Source organism: Desmodus rotundus, chromosome 10, assembly GCF_022682495.2.
Source record: "Desmodus rotundus isolate HL8 chromosome 10, HLdesRot8A.1, whole genome shotgun sequence".
Taxonomy (NCBI): Eukaryota; Metazoa; Chordata; class Mammalia; order Chiroptera; family Phyllostomidae; genus Desmodus; species Desmodus rotundus.
Genome location: NC_071396.1, coordinates 85,287,983 through 85,311,408, shown reverse-complemented (window position 1 = coordinate 85,311,408; position 23,426 = coordinate 85,287,983). Strand labels below are relative to the sequence as shown.

The window sequence follows — 23,426 nt, the reverse complement described above, 5'->3', positions numbered from 1 at the left end:
TTCTATAATACACGACCTCAAATCAAGGACTGTACAAACTGAAACACTCAGAGGCAGAGATCAGTTTAGAGCTTACTTAATGCAATGCCAGGCAATAGATGATAAAGAAAGAGATGGGAGAAACTTTTACAATATCACCAAGTCCAAGGGAACTTGAAAGACGACCATGGATCTATGCACCTAAGCCTCCTTCTGTACAGCTTCATAGCCCAGAACTTCTCCTCAATCACCCAAGTCCTGCTGGGAGCAGAAATCAGGCACCTAAGCTAGCCTTGGGGTGGAGGCATGGGGTCAGAAAGGCTTCCTGGGTGTGATCCCACAGGAGAAGAGTTAGCACATACTGTAGGCAACCATCCCTTCCCTTATTGATTGTATGGGTATGTTTATGATTCTATATAAATTTACATAAGTCCAATTTACATAAGGGATGCCTGAGGCACTTTGACTTCCTACATCACCAAGGAAACAGATTGATGCCATTTAATAGCTGGATAGTAAATGTACCTTTTCAGTGGCTGCTATGCACTGATGTTTTATTCAGGGGATCCTTTCAGAAGACTTCCTCAATTAGTTTGGATTTTTTAAAACAAGTGTAAACAAACCTTCAATTTATGGATTTGTAAACTACCACTGTGCTGTGCTGGACACTGGACATGGACACTTTCTGCATGGCCGGACAGACACAGACATGGAGTGCTCTCCAAACTAAGCAGCTTCCCTGGGCTAACGTGTACCCACCCTGGGTAAGACATGTCACTCTGAGCCCTAAATCTATCACATCGTGGAAGATTTAGGGAGCCATGTCTACCATATTTTGGGACTCCACAGTGCCACATGGCATGTGCCATATCTTCTTTGTCTTTGCTAAGCATTGGTGAAACTTGGTGGTGGGTCAGACTTGTGTTTCAGGTGAAGCTGAGTGACAATTCAGCCCTTTTGATGGTATACAGTGATAGCAATGATACTGAGACTATAGGGTTGTTGTATGGATTAAATCAGACAGTGCAAGTGAAAAACTTAGCCTGGTGCCTGGCGTAGTCAGTAGACATCACCTATTATTATTATCCAGGTGTGTCAAGTTAGTTACCGACTCACAGGTCATTTGTCAGAGGCTGGAAGATGTACTACAGGTTATCATGAAAAAGAACTCGACTAACTAGTGACTCGGAGTGACATGAAAAGGAGAGCAACCATTGTTTGAAAGACACTGCCTTAAATGCATTCTTTCCTACCTGTTGGGAGAAACAGGATCTAGCTGACTGTTCTGTGTAACCAAATGAAGGACCTTCAAAGACTGCTGTGGGTAGCTTGAGAACTTCCCGCAGGAAGTGATCATATCGTCCATAAACCATCACCCCGCTGGAGTCAGAAATCATTGAGAAAATATCTGATGGAAGAAAAAGAAAAGATATTTGTCCATCACATAAACATTCCCCACTGTTTCAGTTCGACATTTCTGCTTCAAAGAACAAAAATGTGGCAGACTAGATAATATTTATGTAAGAATAATACAAAAGCTAATTTTTATGCTGAAATATTCCTGGCATGGTGTTTTCTTTGGTGTTTTTTTGTAGATGATTTTGGCATATAGCATTAGCTAGTATTTTGGATAAAATTAGCATATTTTGATAAGACAGAGAACATGCATTGTTATTTTGAGGTCAATTATTAATTCATGTCTAATGCAATGGGAGGAAAGTTAATAAATGTGAGAAATACACTGACCTTGTTTGAAACACACAATGAAAACTATACTACAGCACGGGTGGGTGGGTGTGTGTGTAGCTAGCTGCATAGCTATTTACACACCTGTATTATCACTAAAAAGTTGGGGTTTTGGTTTATGATACTGACAAATGAAAGACACAGTGGGGTAAGGAGGTAATGAAAACACTTGATTAACCCTCCGCAGGAGCAGAAAACTTTCTATAAATCACGGTGTTCTGGGTGGAAGGCATTGATTTACAGGGAAGGGTCTTCTGACTCCTGCAGTCAAGAGGAAGCCTGGCCTTGTGGATGATCAATGAGGTAGAGTGAGGGTGTGAGCTCACTCTCCGCAGAGCCTATGGCTCCACTGAGCCTCTGTTCTTCAGTTTCTGCCACTGTGTGCACTTAATGAATATTAATGGCATAATTTCCCAAGGTACTTTATAATTCCTCTGTGGAAAATCACTATTGGCATGAAAGGGTTTCTATCATATAGTTTGTCACCCTGCGAGGTTGTAATGAGGCCAGCACAGCTGCTGGGACCAACTATTGTAAATTCAATGTGCTACCTCTGTTCATTGTGAGCTTAATTTCTCAAGGTCAGAATGTAATCTGGAGACTTTCTTATTATACTGCAGTCAGATGCTAAGCACATGACAGACTTGTGCTGAATTATGTGTTAAGGATGTGAATGGGCTCTCGATTTCTCTATATTCTGGTTATAAAGGATTTCTGTTGGGTTTCCAAGTTTATCAACTATAAAGTTACAGAAATTCTGTCTGAACAAAACATTGAATGTTGTTCTCATCCACCTTCACAATGGTGTTTACTTGGTGAATTTTATCTCTTATGTTTCATTATAATTAGTCAAAAATAAAAAGCTTGTCAAAGGCAAAAAAAACTCTCACTACAGCGAAAAAGCTCTTATGTAATTCCAAATATAGTAACTCAAGAATTCCAGTGAAAAGGGGGACTGACTATACACATAAACATGTAATATATTTATAATATGTAATATGTATGTATGTATAGCAAATAGAGGGCTATTTAAAAGATTGAATTAGTTAATGAGTGAAAAGCACAGAGATGTAAAGCACTCAAATAGTGCTTGGCACCTACTACACAGTAAATGGTAGCTATTTTTATTATTAAATTCATATCCCATTTTTTCTGTCACTTCATATAGTTAGGCTTTGTCTTCCTATTAGGATTGTTCTGCAATGTCCCAGATTATACTCTAAGCCACCCTTGTATTTTCTACAGACCATACAATGGTAGATACTGTAGAATAATTTACATTCATCGATTCATTCAACTAAAATTAACTTAGCACATACTAAATGTGTGTAATTGTGCTAAGCCATGATTATGCCAAAAAAAAGCAGATCCTAGTCTTGCCCTCTGGGAGGTCCTAGGCTGTTGAGGACATGCATCATGACATCACACATTGTAACATGGTGGAGTGAATATGGGAACAGTAGGGTATGCAGGATGCAGTGGGAGCATCCCAGAGGAAGGAGTGGGTCAGAGATGGTTTCCTTACAAAGGTGGGTTCTCGGCCAAGTGTAAAGGACAATTAGGGGTTGGTCAGGCCCAGGAAACTGGGTCAGGATGTGCAGGGGCATGCGCAAGCATGATGCACTGAAAGATATTCAAGCAGCTCACTGCGTCAGGAGCCTGGGGATGCGCAGTGCATGGTGGGAGATGGGGTGGATATGAAGAGCTTCAGAAGCTCTACTAAGGAGTTCAGATGGTGTCCAGAAGGTGCTGGGGGAGATACTGAAGAATTTGAGGCAGGCCAGTGAGTTAGAAATATTACCCTGGGGGTAGGTTTGGAGGCAGAACAACCAGATCAGTCACAGAAGCTCAACAAATACACGGTGTTTGCCATAATGCTACCCTTTTTAAAGAGAACAAATACATGGTATTTGCCATAATGCTAGTCTTTGAAAGAAAACAAAACAAGCCTTCCCCAGACACTTTAGAATAGCACCTGGCATTCAGGCTTTTGCACTGCATTCAGAATTTTTAAAAATCCTTAGGACTACCCAGGATCCCTGAGCAGAAATGTAAACAAGTGCTTCGTCTCATTAAAACAACAGGCTATAATCAGACCAAGAACGATTTGACAGGAGGAGTCTGTTATATCAGTTTATGTTTAGGTTGCTGAGTCCTTCGACGGCAGGGGCTGCCCTCATCCCCCAGGCTGCCTGGACGCGCACAGGGACACGCTGCATATTGACTGGCCTCTGGTGGCCCAGAGTCTTGGAAGTGGTAGGGCAACCTGGGTGGGTGTGTTGTCCCTTCTACTGCATTTAACAGCAGTTTTAGAAACCCAGCTTTAAATTTCCTGAGGTTTTCCATGTTTATTTGCTTTTTAAAATTTCTAATTTATTTTCAGCTAATTACTCTTGTCCTGTGCTCTCCAACATTAAGGGGCTAGATGAAATAAATAAAATATCTTTCATCTCCATGCACAAAAATAGAAAAATTGCCAAACAAGCACAGCTAGCACACTGACTAAAAGTGAATGAGAATTTAAGGAAGGAAAACCAAGCCCTTCAAATCCCCCCAAATTCCATATCTTTTCATTTTATTTTTTTCTTATTACAAAAGCAATGCAGAAAAGCATGAGTTTGCCTGTTCTATTATTAAATGCAAGCCAGCAAAAGAAGACTAGTGAAAACACCCATAACCCTGCTAACCAAGAGTCGGCTACTGCTGTCTGTGGGCAGATTTGCTCATATTTGCTCTTGTAGTCAATAATTATCACTGGTGGCTGAGGATATTCATTTTTGACCAATTAACACTTTGAAGAGGTTCTTCAGCCAAAGTGCTTTCAGCTAAAAATTTTTTTGGTCAAATTGCTTTCAAGCAATTTACCTGGAAACCACTTAAACCACCTCCCGGGGATTAAACTCTACCAAGAGCCATCCACAGTCTGAGAACTGGGGAGGCATCAGGCTGAGACGCAGGCCCACAGTTCTGGGAGAGGGCAATGTGTTAATGTATCACAACCACACCCTCTGTTTTCCGACAGAATCTGTGATACTCTGAAGCTTCCTTCTGGACAACACAGTTTACTTTCGGTGGGACTCAAGCATTGGTTACTTCTTCCACTGTATGAAGAGGATTTACTTTGGCCACTACACAGCATGCATGCTTTGCTCCCTGATTGTGGGGGCTTTTAGTCGGGGATGGGAAGGGGTGAGGAAAAAGCACTGTAGCAGTTCTTGAAATACATGATTTGCTTTGAATTCCTGGATTTGCAAGGGAACTGTAAAAGTTTTGACAGTTGGTAAAAATCTTCTAAAAAACTTAGTTATTGTACAATATCTTGAGCTTTGTAGCAGTGTGGACGTTGTTATTGTGTACCTAACAATCATTCCCTTCATCCTTCCTGGCCCCAAACTTCTCCCAAGGCTAAGGGAGCGCAGTGGTCCTTCCCAGGCTTGGAGGTGAGGGTGGATTACCCCACAGCTGTCTTGGTCATTCCTGTAGTAATTGGCCTGCGATGCCTGGGCAATGCGCCTTAGGGGCTGGGACCTCTGCAGTGAGATGTGACTCCTGAAACTGCTCCACCCATTTTCCTCCCAGGACAAGGATAAAATCCTGACACTGAGGAGAGCTGAGGACAGAGATGGAAAGCTCCAGAATTACCCTGGTTCATGAAAGGCTCTGAGGAGTTCTGAAGTGCAGAAAACTCTTCTCTCAGTTTTCCTCAAACTTACTTTATTAGGGGACCCTTTCATCCAGGTACCTATCAATACCACACGGAATAAGTATTCAGAAATGTTTCTTTAGACTTCAAAGAAAACATTTCTCTAATGTCCTCAGCATAAGTGGCCAGGGGTGACATGAGGTCAGCAAGCAAGACCCTCAGGAGCTTTTTCCTGTGCCTTTCCTCATTTTGCCAAATGTCCTCTCACCTGCCTAACCCTGAAGGAAGGCCTCCTGGATGACACTGACATGATTTTTTAAAAGAATGACATTGGTTCTGTCACCTTCTAATTCAGCTATTATCTCTCAATCATGTACTGACATAGATAGTTTTTAATTTTTTATACCTTCCATGCTAACTAAAGAGAAACTAAACTGACCTTTGTAAAGTCTGCTAGGGCTTCTCTGCATGCTGATTGCATTTGGCCGTTCCCTGAAAGAGGTGCCTGGAAGCGAGGGATGGTGCATGGTTATGTGCCTTCCACTCGTCTCCTGGTGCACTGACATAGCTCGGCCTCGGAGCGAGTGTGGGGAGATTCTGAAGGGACTGAGGGTTCGTTCCTGTACCTTCCTTCGTTCTTCTCCTCTTGGTGCATCCAGAAGCACGAGATCACATTCAGAAGAGGCTGTGAGTCACATGATGCAGCCAGGAAGGACTGAACAGGTATCTAACATTTTAAAATCCCCAAATTTAGGATGGAAAAGGAAGGTGAGGACTAGAGACGTGAAATAACTTCCACAGGATAATTCGGCATATTAGTCACATGGCTGGGTTTCCACCTGGGACTCCTAGTTCCCATCACAGTGCTCTTTCTCACTCAGTGATATAACGTAACTCATAATATTTAGGGTAATGGAGAGGATTAAGTGGAAATTTTCCTTTTAGTAAAAGGTGAAAGATTTATATGATCTGAAGAGAAACCAGAGTATGAAATTTTCCTTTAAACAGGAGCATGGATATCATTTTTAAACCAGTTAAATATGAAAATTCTTTCTCCCTGTCTCTACCTTAGGCCAACTGAGTCAGAAATTCTGGGTGTGGGGTCCAGAAATCTGTAAGAGCACTCCAGGTGATTCTACACATACTAGAACGTGAGAACCACTCAAAAGTCAGGCTTGAAAGCCATGAGGGACAAATACCATATGATCTCACCTTTAACTGGCACCTAATCAACAGAAGAAAAAAGCAAGCAAAATATAACCAGAGACATTGAAGTTAAGCACAATCTGACAGTAACTAGAGGGGATAAGCGGGGGAAAGGGTGAAAGGTTTACATGAACAACTATGAAGGACACATGGATAAAACCAAGGGGGAGGGTGGATGCAAGGGAGGGAGGTGGGTTTGGCTGGGGTGGGGGCGAGTGGTGGGGAGAAAATGCAGACAACTGTAATTGAACAACAATAAAATTATTAAAAAAAAATCAGTGCCTCAAATCCTGGTATGATTGGGTATGATTGTAACTATGTGATTTACTTTAACTCTCTTGAGTCTCAGCTTCTTTACCTACAGTGAATCAACCAACCAACTAAACAACCAACCAAAAAACTCCCACTGTGTTTTTAGTTTAAAGCTCTACCATATCTAGTGACAAAAGATACATAGAAATCCCATAGTCTCCCAGTATACTGTGGCTATCACGTTTTTATTGGCATCCAGTTAGTTCTCAGTCTGTAGTGTCTCTATGCAGTCACTATGCTTCCTACTCCAGCAATGGGCACTTTGGAGCAGTTGGGGCTTCTCATGCTTTGAGCCACGCTGGCTGAGAAGAAGGAAGAAATGTTCTGGGAGCTTGGGCTTTGGATTACCTAATAAGCCTTCAAGTCCCTATAATGATGGACTTGACTACAGGGCAGTACAGCACAATGAACTTGAAAGAATGTATATCTTACTTTAATATTACGCAGTCTAATTGGTGATACTTAACAGGTTATAAATAATAATAATCTATAAGTAGAAGGAAAACGTTGAATTCATGAACACTTACCTAATTTGGAAATATTTCTATGGCAAAATCTAAAGATCAATGAAGAACAATTACAGCCATATTTCAAATAACTCTCGTAGCACGAGGAAACCACAAACGAGCAGGGGACTTGGCAGGAGCGAGGGTGGGAAGTGTCCGGTGCAGGAGGGACAAGCGAAGAGGCACACAGAGAGCAACTTACATCTTAATTTGTCCATGATCTTCCCTCCACACAGTGTGGCTAACGCCATTTTGACAGCAAATACTGAAATTTTGCCATGGCCTTCCCTGTTTAATGGTAATAGGAAAAAAACAACATGTCATTTGGGGAACTTCCAGTAGCAAGGTTTGACATTTTCTGTTCTGTAGAATTCAAGGACACGGTAGCTGCATGCATTGTGTGAACACATCCACTTTAGAAAAGGCTGTGAAAACCAGCCAACACACATTTCTGAGAAATTGTCTAGCTAATATTTCCTTTTTTCAACAGAGAGCAGACTCTTCAAGTTATTCTTCGTGTACATCATCTTGCTTGAAGCACGACTGGCAGCCAGAGCGATATGTGCCATTTAACTATGGATTAAAATTACAGAACGTGATTTTCAGTTTGGGTTACATAAAATAACATTATGCATAATGATTCCAGTATTTCTATAATTTATTTAAACATTGCTTCAGAAAAAAAATTTTGTTTTGTCAGAGAATTCCTGAATTTTGTTAGGGTAAGTATGGGGAATTTTTAATCATACATTTTTTTCAACTATCATTTCTTTCCCACAAGCCAACTGTACTTATATTGATACTTCTACTTTTTAAAGGGGGATGGCATTGTAAAAAGCTAAAAGTAAGAGCTGTTTGAATAGTTCTCCTTCCCCGTCAACGACACCAGAGCTGCCAAATCTCCATTTGTTTACGAAGTATAACTAACTTGCTCTTCATAAAATGTGATACAAAGGGCATACTGTAAGAAATATCATACTTTGGCCAAATGATTTTCCAATTGGAATAACCTATTTTTTCTTATATCCTTGGAATCAGAAAGTATATCGTATTAGTAATTTATTGCTTTGATAGTTGTTACTCTTAAAAATGATCAAGGAGTTATTTAAAATTATCACATGGCTGAAAGGTAAGTAAAGTCTGTATTGATCAGGGTTTAGTGTATGGAATAAATTGTTTATATAAATAAGATTCACATAGCTGACATATTGGAAGAAGACGTAATAAATAGTTTTGTCTTCTTTCCTTAATAGACTTCAGAGAGAGATCACTTGTTACTCATCTTTGTTGCTGTTATTCTCAGCAGAGTACCTGAAGAACACCTTGCCGGAATGCAAAGCTGGCCGAACCCTGTGCTAGTTGCTCCCCCATTTATATTTCTAAGCCTGACCATAAGACTACGTAATTATGCATTGGAAATCTTCCCTTGGATACCCCACATCAAACCAAATGTGTTCAATATGGAACTCATCATCTTTACAGAGCTTTCCTGTAATACTCAAGCCAATCCTATTACTAACCTGCTGTTCGTTCTAAAGTCCTTCTTCTGGTTGTTAGAATCACCATGTACCTAGTTAGCCAAAAGTGAATCCTGGGGTAGGGGTCACCCTTGACTTCTTGCTCTTCCTCAGTTTGCTACCACCCTGACTGCATGTTTAAGGGACTCAAGTATAGCTCTTCACTGTATATTGAACCCATTCTCTCCTTTCCATTCCCACTGCCATATCTCCCGTCAGCTCTTGCTTTAACAGTGTAATAACCTCTTCAATGATCTATTTGAAAGCTCACATCACAGATTTGAATACTGTTTCATTATTTAAAACCCTTATTTCCTGTTTGCCTAAGGACTTGGTTCCAGCTTTTTCTGTCTTCTCCACTCTTATTTGCTACCATTTCTGTTGCACTCCATGCCCCAGTCCCACTGTTTAATGTCCCTGTCCTTCCTAGCACGGTCTGCCCAGGACTCTCCCACCCATTTATCAAGACCCAGCTCGACAACATCATTCACTCTGCTCTGAAAACAGTCCCCCGCCTCTGGGTATGGAGGCAATCGTTACCCCCTTCACTTTTACCTATTTGTGGCACCTACATAGGCAGTGTGACCTTGGTTTGTTTATTTACATGTGTGCATGTGGCTCAGCTCCACACTGAGAGATCTTTGGGGGCAGAGACTCTCTTCCATGTTAGGTGAACTTCAGTGCTTCGCACTGTCTCACACAGAGTTACTGCACAATACATTTCTTATATTAATTAGTGGCTATTAATCATTATAATTGGTGCCCCTAGAATGTTGAATGGCCACTCATTATATTGTTTACTAATTTTACAGCAGGCAGCAACAATATAAATGCAATGATTTTGTAAGAACCACCCTATTCAAAATTATTCCACGTCTCCTGCATTCCCAATTACATTGCATGGACAACTGGAAATACCCAAAATTGTATTTTAGGAAATAATTAGTTCCTTTTCCTAAACTGAAATATGGTTTGAATAATAAGAACAGGAAAGTCTACCAAGTGTGGGACAATAGGATAATGTAGAGATAAAGTAGTCTTCAAAATGTAAAGAAATCGAAGAGCATTATATATGAAACTTCAAGAGCAATATGAGTTTCTTTCAATGAATCAGAGAGAATAATTTAACTCAAGAAAGAGAATAGCCCACAGATGATGTTGGAACAAAGCATTCTCCAAAGGCTGAGATGATGATAGCTCATGGATGAGTTCTTAAACCTTAGCTTTTAATGAAGAAGATCATAGGGAGATTGCCAGTCCTATACTGTTCCTGGAAAGGCAAGATTAATGCTATTAAATCCAACAGTGGTTGTATCAGAGCTATTCTGCTAAATTGACATAATAAATCTAGATAAATCACCAAGTGGAGGGCAGCTCAATGAGAGTATTGCAGGAACTCAAGGGTGAAATTAGCCCACTGGAATGTATTGTTATGCAAGCAACTGTGCCAGATTGCAAATGTGACCCCTGTCAGGAAGAAGGATTCAGGCTGTGGCTGAGTTCAGACCTTGCTCAGTCTTGGCATTGATGAACCTCTAAGGAGTTCGAGGAATGAGTGGAGATGACTGACTGCACAATGGAGAATGGGCATGCCAAAGACTTAAATACAAATGGATATTATTATTATTATTATTATTATTGAACATGTTTAGTAGATACCATAGGGTGAAGGAAAGAGTGGCGTGAAGGAAGAGAAAGATTTTCTAAAGGCCATTGACAAATTCCATGACAAAGGCTATTACTTAAAATCACCTGGGGATCAGGATGATTATTTTCTTGTGAAAAAAGAATTGGCATTAACAGAAGAAAGAAGGAGTAGGGAGAAGCTGGTTACATCTCACATGGAGAAATGTAAGAACTACTCTCATTAGAAATGGTCCTTGGTAGGGGCAGTTTGATTCACGAACAGTCTGTGAAATTCCATAAATGTCTAGGAAGTACAAAGTCAAGGTCATGAGCATGGACAACAGGAGGCTTTCAGGAGTCTTGCGCAAATGGGCAGGAAAATGGCCTATTCTTCTAATGTGCGTTTGTACACACAATGCCTCTAGGAGTGAAGCAGTAAAACCAAACATATAAAATGTGGGCTGTCGGCCACACTCGGGAAGCAGACCTGCCAGAGTGTGCCAATGGAGAAAAACATAGATTGTCCCTAATGCTGCAGGCCAAATGGACAAAAGCAGGAAGAGCATTAGAACAAGTCTATGCTCTTCTCTCGCTTTTATGAAATGCCAGGGCAGCATACCTTCAAGTTCATGTGCAATTTTGATGGGCGCTTTGGGAAAGATGTAACACAGCCAGCTGTGTTTGAGGTTCTGTGTACTTCAGGGGTGGCCTTAGAATCAGTAATCAACGACATGCACCCATAAGCTTTTCTTTGTAAATACAAGCCGCTAGTGCAGCTGATTTTTTTATAGAGTAAAAGATACAGTGAAAGTTTTAAAAAGATATTTACCTATCATTTTTATTAAAAGAATAATTTTATTTCTAATGTAAAAATTTTACTTATTTTAATATTTCCCTTTCAATGCAGAGTGAGAACACAATGTATAAAGAAGCATACATTTTCTCCCCCACTATTTGTTTTTTGCCATAATGGAATATATTTCATTCATAGGCCAATTACCCCGAAGGTTTTACTTATGTAAACTTTCCTGTTCTAGCTTGATGTCAAAAAACAATGGCAACAAACCCAATTATATTATTATGTTGGTATTTAAGTAATACCTGAGAGTATTTAAGAGAACCAGCAAGTTATCAAAGGTACAAATTGAAATTGCTTCATAAATCAATGTTTCTTTAAATCTTTTATTTCCCTTTATACTTTGTTTTCTCACTCTGAATATTTTCAATTTTTCTGAGGGGCAACTGATTGAAAATGGAAACAAAAAAACCACTTACCCTTGGGTGAATATACAGAGATTTTTAGTGTCTGTTTTAAAAACATGGATTACTTCTAAGTTTGACTCATTGTAGTAAAAAATGAATAACTGCATTATGCTGAGTTTTTCATGAGTTTACAATGAGCCACACCAATTCATTTTAACTGAGAAGATGTTACCTTTAGGGAAAAGTTGTTGGGGCAGGGAATCCGCTTTGACGAGAAGGAGAAACAACAGACAGATACACACAGCTCTGGGATGCTAGGCCGGATTCAAAGCAGAGTGCACATTTTCTCTAAATTGCTCAGAGAGTGTCTCCAAGTTGAAGTTAAAGAATCCCACGATGAATTTCAAGTCCTCGAAAGTGAGATTTGAATTCTGACTGCTTCTTTTTTGAACAGGCTGAAGGAATTATTTCTCTATTTAAGAGTACTAAAATCGCACGCTCTTCTACCAAGTTTCAAAAAACGGTAAGTATTTTTGACAATAGCAAAGGCACAGCACACAAACTGCTCTTTCACTTCCTCCTCTGGCTTCTTTTCCTGTGAGTTATTTTGTTCATACGGATCATTCATGTGGTAACTCAGTAGATATGTACTGATGATCCTTACGAGGTTGGAGATATTTACTCATAGCGTATCAGGGAGAAAAGCGAAAGACAACTTTGATACAACACATTTTCACAAAGGGCAGGGACTTCATCTTATTCATCTTTTATTCCCGGCTTATCATAGGACCTGGCACATAGCAAGCTCTTTATATAAAATTAATGAGTGCACAAGTACAAAGAAAATTTCTGACTCAACTATTTATGTTTTATATTGAGTAAGTCTAAGTATTTGAGTAAAATGGCAAATGTGGACTTTATAGGCCCTTAATATTAGATTGTACAGTTATGTGATACCTTGAATTTAGAAGTAAGTGGTCACCTACATAAAACTCTTGCTTTTGGGATAGTGAAATTAACATGTGAACAGAAGAAACTGCTCATTAGGCCCTGGCATCCCTGAGGTTAGCAAAACATCTGAAACAAAATTTCCCATAGCGCTGGGCCAGGCGAGTTTGACAGGAGTTTCTTCAGAACGGAAGGGGCCAATACTGTTGACATTGTGTCTCTCACCTCCATGAAATCCCATCTGCCATTCATCGAAGTGTAAGTCTGACAGAAATATGAGTGACACTAGGGTGTTCCATTTATCTACAGTTGTCAAAATTCTTCAAAAAGTGATTTCATTTTAGCAACATACAGGAATCTTGGGATAAAATATTTTCTACCAGAACCAAGTTTTAGTGACTAGATGAGAATGCTCTATGGATATCTTGAATTTAAGATGTGCTTAGATCAAAATCACTAAGCCAATTAAGCACTATTTTAAATATCTAGTTTAGCCATATAGACAATGAAAAAGAAAAAGAGAGGAAAACATTTGTTTTTTTTCTCTTTTTTCTTTGCCTTTAAAGGGAACATATGCTTCGTTGTCGCCTAGAGAAATGGCTGTGTATTTTGTAGTATATCTTGCATTAAACATCAGAATCATTTTTAAAACTCAAAAGGCAGAAGGATTTTGGCAGAGTTCTAGGATTATTTCACATCCATCCATGTTAATAGTGTTGTCGTACCTTTCACAGTGTCAGGGGTGGGGGTGGGAGGCTCAGCATGGGAATGGATGTTCAAATGGCTGAGTGAGGTGCCATATGTCAAACAGAGAGGAGAATACCAGGATTTTGTGTTCTCTATGAAACACTATTATACAGTAGATTCGGAGTTCTGGATGGCTGTCGTAAAACTGACTCTAAATCTATAATGTGAAGCTTGTTAAGTCCAAATACTTCTTTCACATACACTCTGTCAAATATGTCTAAATACCACGAGCTAAAAAGGTTAGAAATGTGACTGTAATAATGATATCCTTTAATAAACATGGGAAGCCTAGGGGGAAAAGTACATTAATTCTTATTAAAAAAATGAAACAGAAAGCACGAACAGAACTGAACACTAACTGCTTCCTGAGACAAAATGATTTTGATTTTTTTCTCCACTTACATCATCTAGTATCAGACTGTATGACCTGCAAATTATTTAACCTCTTGTCCCAGCTTCATCACTTACTCAGCCTGGAGAATTATAATAATATAGTGCCAAATCAGTAGGATTGTTGGCACACAGTAAATGAGGAGTATATCTTAGCTATGACTACAATTATATTATTATCATCATTAGAGAATTGGCATTAAGAATATAGGTGGACTGCCCCCCCCAAATCACTGTTCCTTTTAATGGTTATTATTGTCCTACTATGAGTTTTGAGTGGCTGAATATAAGTGAAAATGGTATTTGCTGAAAACAAGGCCATTGTCACATAATCTACTTCATGAGGAAAGATCCTGAGAAGAAAGATCCCCCTGAACTGAAATGACATTAAATGAACAGACTAAAGTTGATGTTAGTCTTTCCTAGGGAAGTAGGAAGAGAGTAAGACAAGCGTATTGATGTCTTTGTGAAAAAAGGATCATGTACATTAGTGACCACAAACATCTGATTTTCTTCTCTGTGGAGCAGACGTGAAAATGGAGGGTATGCATCTAGGTGACAGCGCAAGCTTGGATTTACTAGTCTTGGTAATGCATTGGAGATCAACGAGGATTTAACCTCAGAAAAAGAATGAAAATCGTATGTCAAGAGCTAAGAAAAGTCAACCTTTGATTTTCATTCATTCTTTCATTCACTTTCATTCATTATGAGCTGGGTATTGTGTCAGCTGCTGTGCATACGAAGAATAAGGCATGGGAGGCAGTCAGATAAGCAGTAAGACATGCACTGTAAGAGAATAGCAGAATCCAGTCAAGGGGGCAGTAGGACCCGGGGGAGGGTGATCGACTTGGCCGTGAGAGGTGACGGGCTCTACTGTTTATAGGTGTTGTGACCTTACCTCTCATAAAGGCCACACTTAAAGAATTATTTTCAAGGTAACAACTATACCTCAATAAAGCTGTTTAAAAATAATTATTTTCATCGTGTAACTTTCTGCCATGTTATTTTTCTTTTCTACTTATAATTTTCAAAAAAATAATAACAGTAAAAGTCCTTAGGATACTTCAAAGAGAACCCCCCCCCCACTGCCAGATGTGAACAAGAGGTGAGAGAAACAGTTGCTGCCAATTTGTCGGTGGATTCTGCAGGAGAGAACTCTAGGGGAAGGCTCCCGGTAGCCAATACAGGACGGGACGGAGGCAGCCTGTTCCTGAAGTGCACAGAAAGAACGAGACAAGAGGAGGAGACTCAATTCTCCAGCTATTTGCTAATTGTAGGGTCAGTGGAGGCAGTCTGGCTTCCTCACCCAGGTGTCCGGGTAACTAAGGGAAGTAGTGTTCCCATAACCTTGAATGGGCCTGGTAAGTAGTGTTCTCATAGCCTTGAGACTGGGTCCAGTGAACTGTTCCCATAACATGAAGTGGGCTCGCATGTGCATTTTTATGCTATGTTATATAATTTTCTGGCTTGAAGCTGGCTTTGTTTGCCTCCAGTACTTAAGCAGGTAGGGACTCCCTGTTGGGGGCCACGACATGTGCCACACTGGGGAGCAAGGGCCACACCGTGTGCCATATGGAGGGGACAGGTGACACGCAGAGACTTGCAGAGACATGCAGGGAGATACGCAGCTTGAAGCATGCGTGGCTCACCCACCCGTGAATAAAGGCATGCCAAGCATTTCCACAGTTCTGCTCATTTTCTTCCATCTCCCTGAATCTAGAGTAGACCTGCCAGGCCTTGACAGGCTGCAACACACTAATATTTCCTTTCCTCTCAGCCCCTGCTCCCCTCTTCTAACACTTATTTTCCTATCCGTCCTAGTGCATCCCTGCATTTCCCTGGAGACCGGGGAGACATTCACTTCTATGTGTAGAAAGGGTCTGCTTAGAAGTCGGTTTTAGAAGTTGGTTGGTAATATCACTGGACGACCCCCTCCCAGAGATACAGCCATTTTTTTAGAAGGAAAGTCAGGAGCAACCAAAATCTTTTAGACTTGACAGACTGCCTAGACTACCTATTCAGTGACAGCATGGCAAGCATGGACATAGGTCAGTGGTGTCAAACACTAGGTCCTAGCATTCCACCAATCATCCTATGTATACGGCTATGTATTAATACTGTATCTCCTAAGAGGCTGACTTGGCCAGAGAACAGGGAAACCTTGGAGCCAGGAGGCTGTTTGTGGTCTGTGGTAAGTATACTTATTTACAAACTGAGGTCCAGGTGTCTTTTTTGGGAGAAAAGAGGGAAATGCTACTCTTGGAGAACTGTGATTATGGGAAGGCAAGTCTGCTTCCCAGGGATACGCTCAAGTGAAGTTTGAACTTCATTTCAGGCCACTTTCTTGGCAGAGTCCAACTGGTTGGGTCTGGTGAGTTTTAAGGTACTGCCAAAATAATAATCATATTTCTTTGAATCCAAGTTCTTACTCTTCATGAGTTTAAATCACTGTGATGTACTTCCTTTTCAATGATTTTTCTTTTTCTTTTCTTTTGTTTTATTGATTCTAGAGAGAGGGGAAGGGAAGGAGAAGGAGAGGGGGAAAAATATCGATGCAAGACAGAAGCATCCATTAGCTGCCTCCTGCACACGCCCCCACGGGGATCAAGCCCACAACGCAGGCCTGTGCCCTGACTGGGAATTGATCCTGCGACCGTTCAGTTTGCATAATGATGCCCAACCGAGCCAAACCGGCCAGTGTTCCTTTTTTATTTTTTACATCATCTCTTTAGAGTCCAGGTTCTTAAGGTATCTCTAACTCTTATTATTTTGGATTTTGAGTTTTTCTTAATCATGTGGATTTAAAATACAGCATATAAAGGAGAATCTTAAATGTTTCAGTGATTCCATAATAGCTACAGCACATCCTTGATCTACTAGTACCAGGCTTATTCACATCCACCAGAATACTGAGGCTCCTTTAAACAGCTGGGTCTGTTATGAGAGAAGTGGTAGGAAGTGATGTTAGATTTCCATTCTAGTTCTCCTTTGGATCAATAGGAGTTTACAATGATAAGTAATAAAATCAGACATTCATTTTATTCTTGTGTCTTTTCTTATACTGACTTTGAAGTTGTATTTTCAGGTATTAGTACTTCCTGATAGCTCATATCACACACTGTCTAAAATGTGAAAAGCCACTAGAGGGAAAATTTGAGTATCAGTATAACTGCATATACTCATTTGCTATGTCAAAGGACAGAGGGTGGAAGTACTTCAGCCTGGGGTCTCTGTGTAAATGTGTCTGTAAGCTCTTCAATGAGATCTCTCTATGTAGCTGTGATTATAAATCGACTCCAGTGAGATCAGGGGCCTTCCTGTCTGTATGAAAAGTAGGAACCAAACAAACATTTCTCCTGAACATCTGTGTGAATTGTTTCTGACCTTGGTATAGTTCTTAAGCTTTGCATTCATCAGCCTTGAAATAATTCAGCCATACCATTATAGTTATTTAGAGAACATGCATACCTCTATTTTTTTTTGAAATGATCTTCCCAATATTTCTAAACAAAAGTGAAAAATCTAACCCTTGTAGTTCAAGTTCCATATATTTTACAAAATTCCCCTTTCTTATTATTAATCTGGCCCCGTTTCTGTATTTATAGAGTGGGTTCAAATTATTATTTTTAACTCTGATTCCTTATGAATCCTCTATCAATAATACTCTGAGAAATTATATTTCCCTTTCTACATTTCCATTGTTACACTTATAACAAGTCCCCTAAAGACTTGAGTGGCGAGTCTGAAAGCTGCCATCCTCTTGTTGAGGGGACAGGATGGAAATGCTGTTATAGCAATTCCATGGCCTTGTTCCATTCTGCTACCTGTCACATGGGAACCACAGCTTCCCTACCTGCCCTGCTCGGTTACCATAGTGATTAGCCTAAAGCAGTACATCAGCTCTGAAGTCTGCACAGACTAAGCATGGAGTCTCTCCTGCTGGAGTGCTTGTTTTAAAACTGTTTCCTTCACCTTGAGAATTTCTCAAAATATAAGTATCACAGAAACAATAATGTACACTGGTTGAAGTGAGCACAAAAGACTCTGTTACTACTCTAGGTGGCAGAGTGACAGCTGGTGACTTTTGTAAGTGAGGGGCAGAATAACATTAGCCTGGCTGGATTATCTCCAGTGGTGGGCTTAAAAATTCCCAAGCATTGGCCAGACAACGAGACTGAGAATACTCTTCTGAGAGTCTTAAAATGGGATTGTTGAAAGGTCAAGTTAGTAATTTTCCTTTTTAATATTCAAAACCAGTAGTGAAAGTGGAGGCGTTGATACATCTAGACCAGGGGCTATTAGCAAGAGCCCCTGTGAAATTTTAGGCAATGGTATAATTCAGGGGGGTTTTTATATTTCACAAGGCTGCCACATAGGCCTTGGAAAAGAAACCTTAGCTGAATATCTAAATACCCACTCTGCCACTAACAGTCTTGAGAGTGTTAGTGACACTCTCTTTGTGCCTCAGTTCCTTTATCCATAAAATGAAAGATTTGGAAGAACAGTCTTTAAGATCTCAGCCAGCTCTGAAATTCTCTGACTCCATGAGGGGAAATTATAAGATAATGCGGCTGAGCTTCCATTGTGGTGTGTGGATAGCATCACTGTTTTATGTGGCACGTTATCAACCAGTCCATTTAACGCAATCACAGCTACTTTCACTAGGCTGGTCAAGAAACCCTTTCCAGTCTCTCACTGTTTGCTCTAGGGTCCTGTCACTTCACCCCAGAAACACTGTCTTAGGCAATTTGCAAAGAAGAGAGTTAAAAACATCCTCCCTCTTCATGCTTCATTAAATTGCTTCACAGGCATGCCCCCATACAACACTTTCAAGTGTCAGTACCTTCTAGAAAGTGTGGGATGAGTTAAATAAAGGTCAGGATGTAAAATACAATTGTACTCAATTTCCTATGGCACTATTTTACTCTCTTGTCTTTTCCACAGCATTTAAATTTTATGTTAAATACAGAAAAACTTTATTAGAATAAGTATCTGATCCAGAAAAGAAGAGGGAGTAGGTTACCCAAGAAAATTATTTGCAATAAAGACCAAGAAGGACAAAGGGAAACATGGAAAAAGTGATACATTCAGAAAGCACTTACGGATCAAAGGCTGCCAGCAGGAAGTTAAGCAGCAGGCTGATGGACTGCTCCACGTGGATTTGGTGGGTGGTCGGCATCCGTTTGTTGAGCTGGTAAAAAATGGTGGACAGCACAGCCTCCAAGCGGGCCACGCTGAGTTCTATGTTTGGGTCCAGGTTGTTCAGAGCATTTTCCCGCAATGCCTCTATGACGTTCCAAATGTCCACCAGGTGCACTGTAGACAATTAAAGCAGAGTGAACACGTCAGCCCAAAGTGCAGGGGAAAGTAAATGGATTATTTCACATGGATTGCCTGTCAAGCACCTCACAGGCTCCGGTATGTGTCTGACTATTGTAGGCGTTGACATAAGTTCATGTACATGGTGTGGAATTTCAGACTTGAGGTGCGATGTACAACAGCAAGCAAATGAGCACCACGGTAGATAGTTACTTCTGGCCTTCACAATGACCCTTGAAATACAGCTATTATCCCCCCAGTACACGTGAGGAAACAGGATCAGGGAAGTTAAGGTCCTAGTCTAGTCAATGGAAAACTGGCATTCCCGTCCAAGCCTATCTGGCTTCGTTAAAAAACTGACATAAATTGACATGTGATACTGTGTGACCTGAAGGTGTGTACAGTGTTGATTTGATATGTTTACATGTGGCAATCGGATCGCCACCATAGTGTTAGTGAGCACCTCCACCATGTCCATAACGACACTTTCTTTCTGTGGTGAGAACATTTAAGATCTAGTTCCTCAGCAGCTTTGAAGTAGATACTACTTGTGATTACAGTTAACAAGCCTATCTGGCCTCAAGTATTTTCCTGTTGTACATGCTCATCCCTAAAAAAAAAAAGAGAGAACAAAACAACACAATACTTAAATTCTTAAATTCTCATATTTGGAAGGGTATTAAAACTGCATTTGAGAATTTAAAATATTTTCATTTATCTATTTTTGGTAGTATAAGGTTTGAAATAGGAAAAAAGGAGGCAGGAAGATGGGGAAAAGGGAAAGTTATCTCTACAATGCAGCAGCAGAACTAAGTCACAGATTACTTAACTATGCTGGTTAAGAACAGTTTCTTGGTTACATTATTTAGTAGCTCATTTAGCTTAAATCATGGCTACTTTTACTAGGATAGTCAAGAAATCCATTTCTATTTCTGTTCACCCTGAGGCTTTGTTATGACATTCCAGAAACTATCACCACAATTAAGATAATGAACACATCCGTGACCCCCAAGAGTTTGCTCGTGCTCCTGTCCCAGGAAACCATAGATTTGATGTCACGATTTTCTAGAATTCTGTAGAGCTGAAATCATACAGTGTACTCTTTTTTTTTTTTTTGGTCTGGATAATTTTACTTAGTGTAACTATTTTGAGAGTCATCCATGTTGGTGGATGTATTAGTATCATAGTTTGTTTTTTTTGTTGCCGAATAGTATTCTATTGCATGGAGACATCACAATTTGGTTGTCGACTCACCTGTTGATGGACTTTTGGGTGGTTCTGATTTTTCGTGATAAAGGATAAAGTTGTTATAAACAATCTTTGTATAAATCATTGTATGAACATATGCTTCCATCTCTGTTGGTAAGTTCTTAGAAAGAAGTGGCTAAGTTGAACAGAAGGTACATACTGAATTTTTAAAAAAACTTCCAAAGTGTTTTCCAAAGTAGTTGTATTATTTCACATTCCCACCAACAGTATATGAGAGTTCCAGTTTCTCCACAATTTCATCTAGTTCAGGGTTCACTTTTCTTTACGCTTTTGCATGAAAATAACTGTTGTCTCTCTCAATGAAGTACAGGTTTCAGCCCCTGAGAAATGTGCACTCCACACACGCTTTTCCACCATCAACTCCCAGGCTGAGGTCTCCTACATCTTTGCTGATTTCTGACACTATGTCAAAAAAATTAACATCTCTTGAACACCTGGACTTGGAGTCCAAAACAATGGAGTTGGAGTCCAAAGACCTAGGTTCAAATCTGGCTTTTCTACTACGAGTGCAAACTCTCCTAGCCTCGAAGGCTTAGAGCCTCACTTTTCTAATTGATGAAGTGGGTATGGCGACCCTTAAATGGGAAATGCATGCAGTCCTGAGCAGTAGTGCCTGCTCCACAGACACAATAGGTTATACGTGAACGAATGGACAATGTGTGCCATGTAAAAAACCTTTTTTTTTCTATATCGCTGGTTTCTGGCAGAGGAATACAAATTGCTTTTCAAAAGAATCACTTAAATGTTAAATTTGGGTAAATTCAGATTTATGGGTTCCAAATTTGCGACCTTCTATGTGTGTCACACAACACGTAAATTATTTGTATTTCTAATGTTATTTATCCTTTTTTTTTAACTTAGCAACCAAGGCACTCCTAAAGAAATAGTATCTATAAGTTGAATTTATTTATTTTTGAGGGAAAAAGGTGGGATTCCTGTCATTGTTCCCTACATGTTTGATCTGTAGGTCCTCTGGATCTAGCCCTTGGGAAGGGAGGGGTCTGGGTGCAGGGCACACAAAGAGCAGCGATGGAGAGGTCCAGCCTGTCATCCGTGCCCGGGATCTGTGCCCAGGGCACCATGGGAAGTAGGTTACTCTTCTGGTTCTTGGCCATGGGTTATGGGAAGCAGGCATTGGAGAAGAGGCACATGACCATAAACTTGAGCACAGGAGGGAGATGGCTACAAGCCAGGAAAGAGAAATGGCTCCTGGAAGAAGGAGGAAATCTGGATGCCTAGGTCGCTCCTGGTGAGTCTTTGAAGGGCATCAGGAGTCTCTCAGGATTCTCTCAGGTGGAATCATACAGGCCCACGGAAGTGGCCAACATGTCCTTAGGTGTGTGTGTGGGAGGGCCCCTCAGGAACTGTAGCCTCTGCTTGCCCAGCCTACACTCATCTCCTCCTGGCCAAACCCACTTTCTCTGGGGTTCTCTGCCCTGATGAGTGGACTCACCCCTCACCTCCTTTCTTCTCCTCCCAGAGCAAGAGTCTGGATTTCATCCCTGGATCCTCTTATCTCTCATGCTATCAGTGACTGAATCCTATGGACTTCACACCCAAAGTATCACTTCAATGCCTCCATTTCCATGGACCCTTATTCCCACAGCCCAACAATATCAGCATTATCTCATACTGGTTGACTAAGTCAGTTCTTTCATCCTCAGTCTTTCTCCACTGCAATTCTTTCTAAATACTGTAGCCAGGGTGATATTTCCGAGCTGCATGTCTGATGTGTCACGTGGATACTGCTTAAAGTCCTTTATTAACTACGTCTCATCCGTCATGCCTTAATGTCCATACATCTTCGAGGATGTCTTTCTGGGTCTTCCACTCTAGATTTCTTCCCATGTGATGCCTTAGGACCCTGCTATTCCCCATTATTCAGCGGACTGTCTGCAGACCAGGTTGTCTCTTTCCCCTCTGCCTTGTACGTGCCACAGGAAGAGACTCTGTCGTGATACCTGCTTTTACCCCCAGCCTCACCCATCGTAGGAACTTAATAAATATCTGTTGGCTAAGTAAGCACACGACAAGAAAGTGACTCAACAGTGAAATGCATTTGCTTGCTAAAGGGGCAATATGGTAGAGTCATGAGGAATCACAACAGCCTTGGTTTGAATCCTAAGTATATCATCTATCATGTTACTTGGTTTCTGAGTCTTCATCTTAGAAAAGTGGGGCTGATGGTCTACCCTCAAATAATTACTATGAAGATTAGATGGGGCGATGCCTGTAAAGTGCTTGGAATAGGTAACGTGCCATAAGAAATAATAATACAGACAAATAAAATATTTAGAAATCATATGAAAGCTACTAAAAATAAATATGTTCTATATTTGTATTTCTACACATTTAAGGCCTCAATATGAAGAAAAATGAAATACTAATTATGGCTGTGAGACTAGATCATCATACATGATAAGTAAAACTAGGGCTCATGATCATATGCAAGGCACTGTGGCAGGGCCTGGGGACTCAAAGGGAAACAATGCAGATGTGGCCGGTGCCTCAGGGAGCTAACAGTCTGGAGGGGACACGGTCAGGACTCACAGTCACACAAACAGATAACCAGAAATTATGACTTCCTGTCATATACAGGGTGCTAGGTACAAAACTGGATTATGCTGTGGTCACGAAGGGGCCAGAAGTACAAGATAAGGCTGCAGGAACACTGTGGCCATGACAAGGATTTGGGTCTTTGCATGGAGAGTGTGAAGACACAGGTATTTAAATAGGAGAGTAACACGCTCAGAAATGCAGCTTAAACATGTCACTTCTGACTGTCAGGGAAGAAAGGAATGGAGCTGGGCAGGCGGGCAGGTGTGTGGAAGTGGCTGCAGCTCGTTGCTCTAGTCCGAGTAGGAGACGGTGGTGTTTTACACGGGGTGTGGCAGTGCACAGAGAAACTGCAATCACGCACATCATACCCTTATGTGTATTTATTTTCCAGGAGTGGCAAGGAAGGAAGGACACAGGCTTTGTAATCACAGACATTGGGGTTTCACTGCTGGCTTC

General features: G+C 40.7%; 1 protein-coding gene across 17 annotated transcripts in view; it reads right to left on the bottom strand.

The window, feature by feature from the left end:
• DTNA (dystrobrevin alpha) overlaps positions 1–23,426 on the bottom strand; it is a 348,472-nt gene that overhangs the window by 71,766 nt on the left and 253,280 nt on the right. For all 17 annotated transcript variants that reach the window (XM_053913096.1, XM_053913090.1, XM_045187823.3 and 14 more), the window contains 3 exons: positions 18,926–19,139; positions 7,595–7,680; positions 1,233–1,387 (listed from right to left, as the gene is read on the bottom strand). In XM_053913096.1, the coding sequence (XP_053769071.1) occupies positions 1,233–1,387; positions 7,595–7,680; positions 18,926–19,139 (455 nt within the window). The remainder of the gene's footprint in view (positions 1–1,232; positions 1,388–7,594; positions 7,681–18,925; positions 19,140–23,426) is intronic.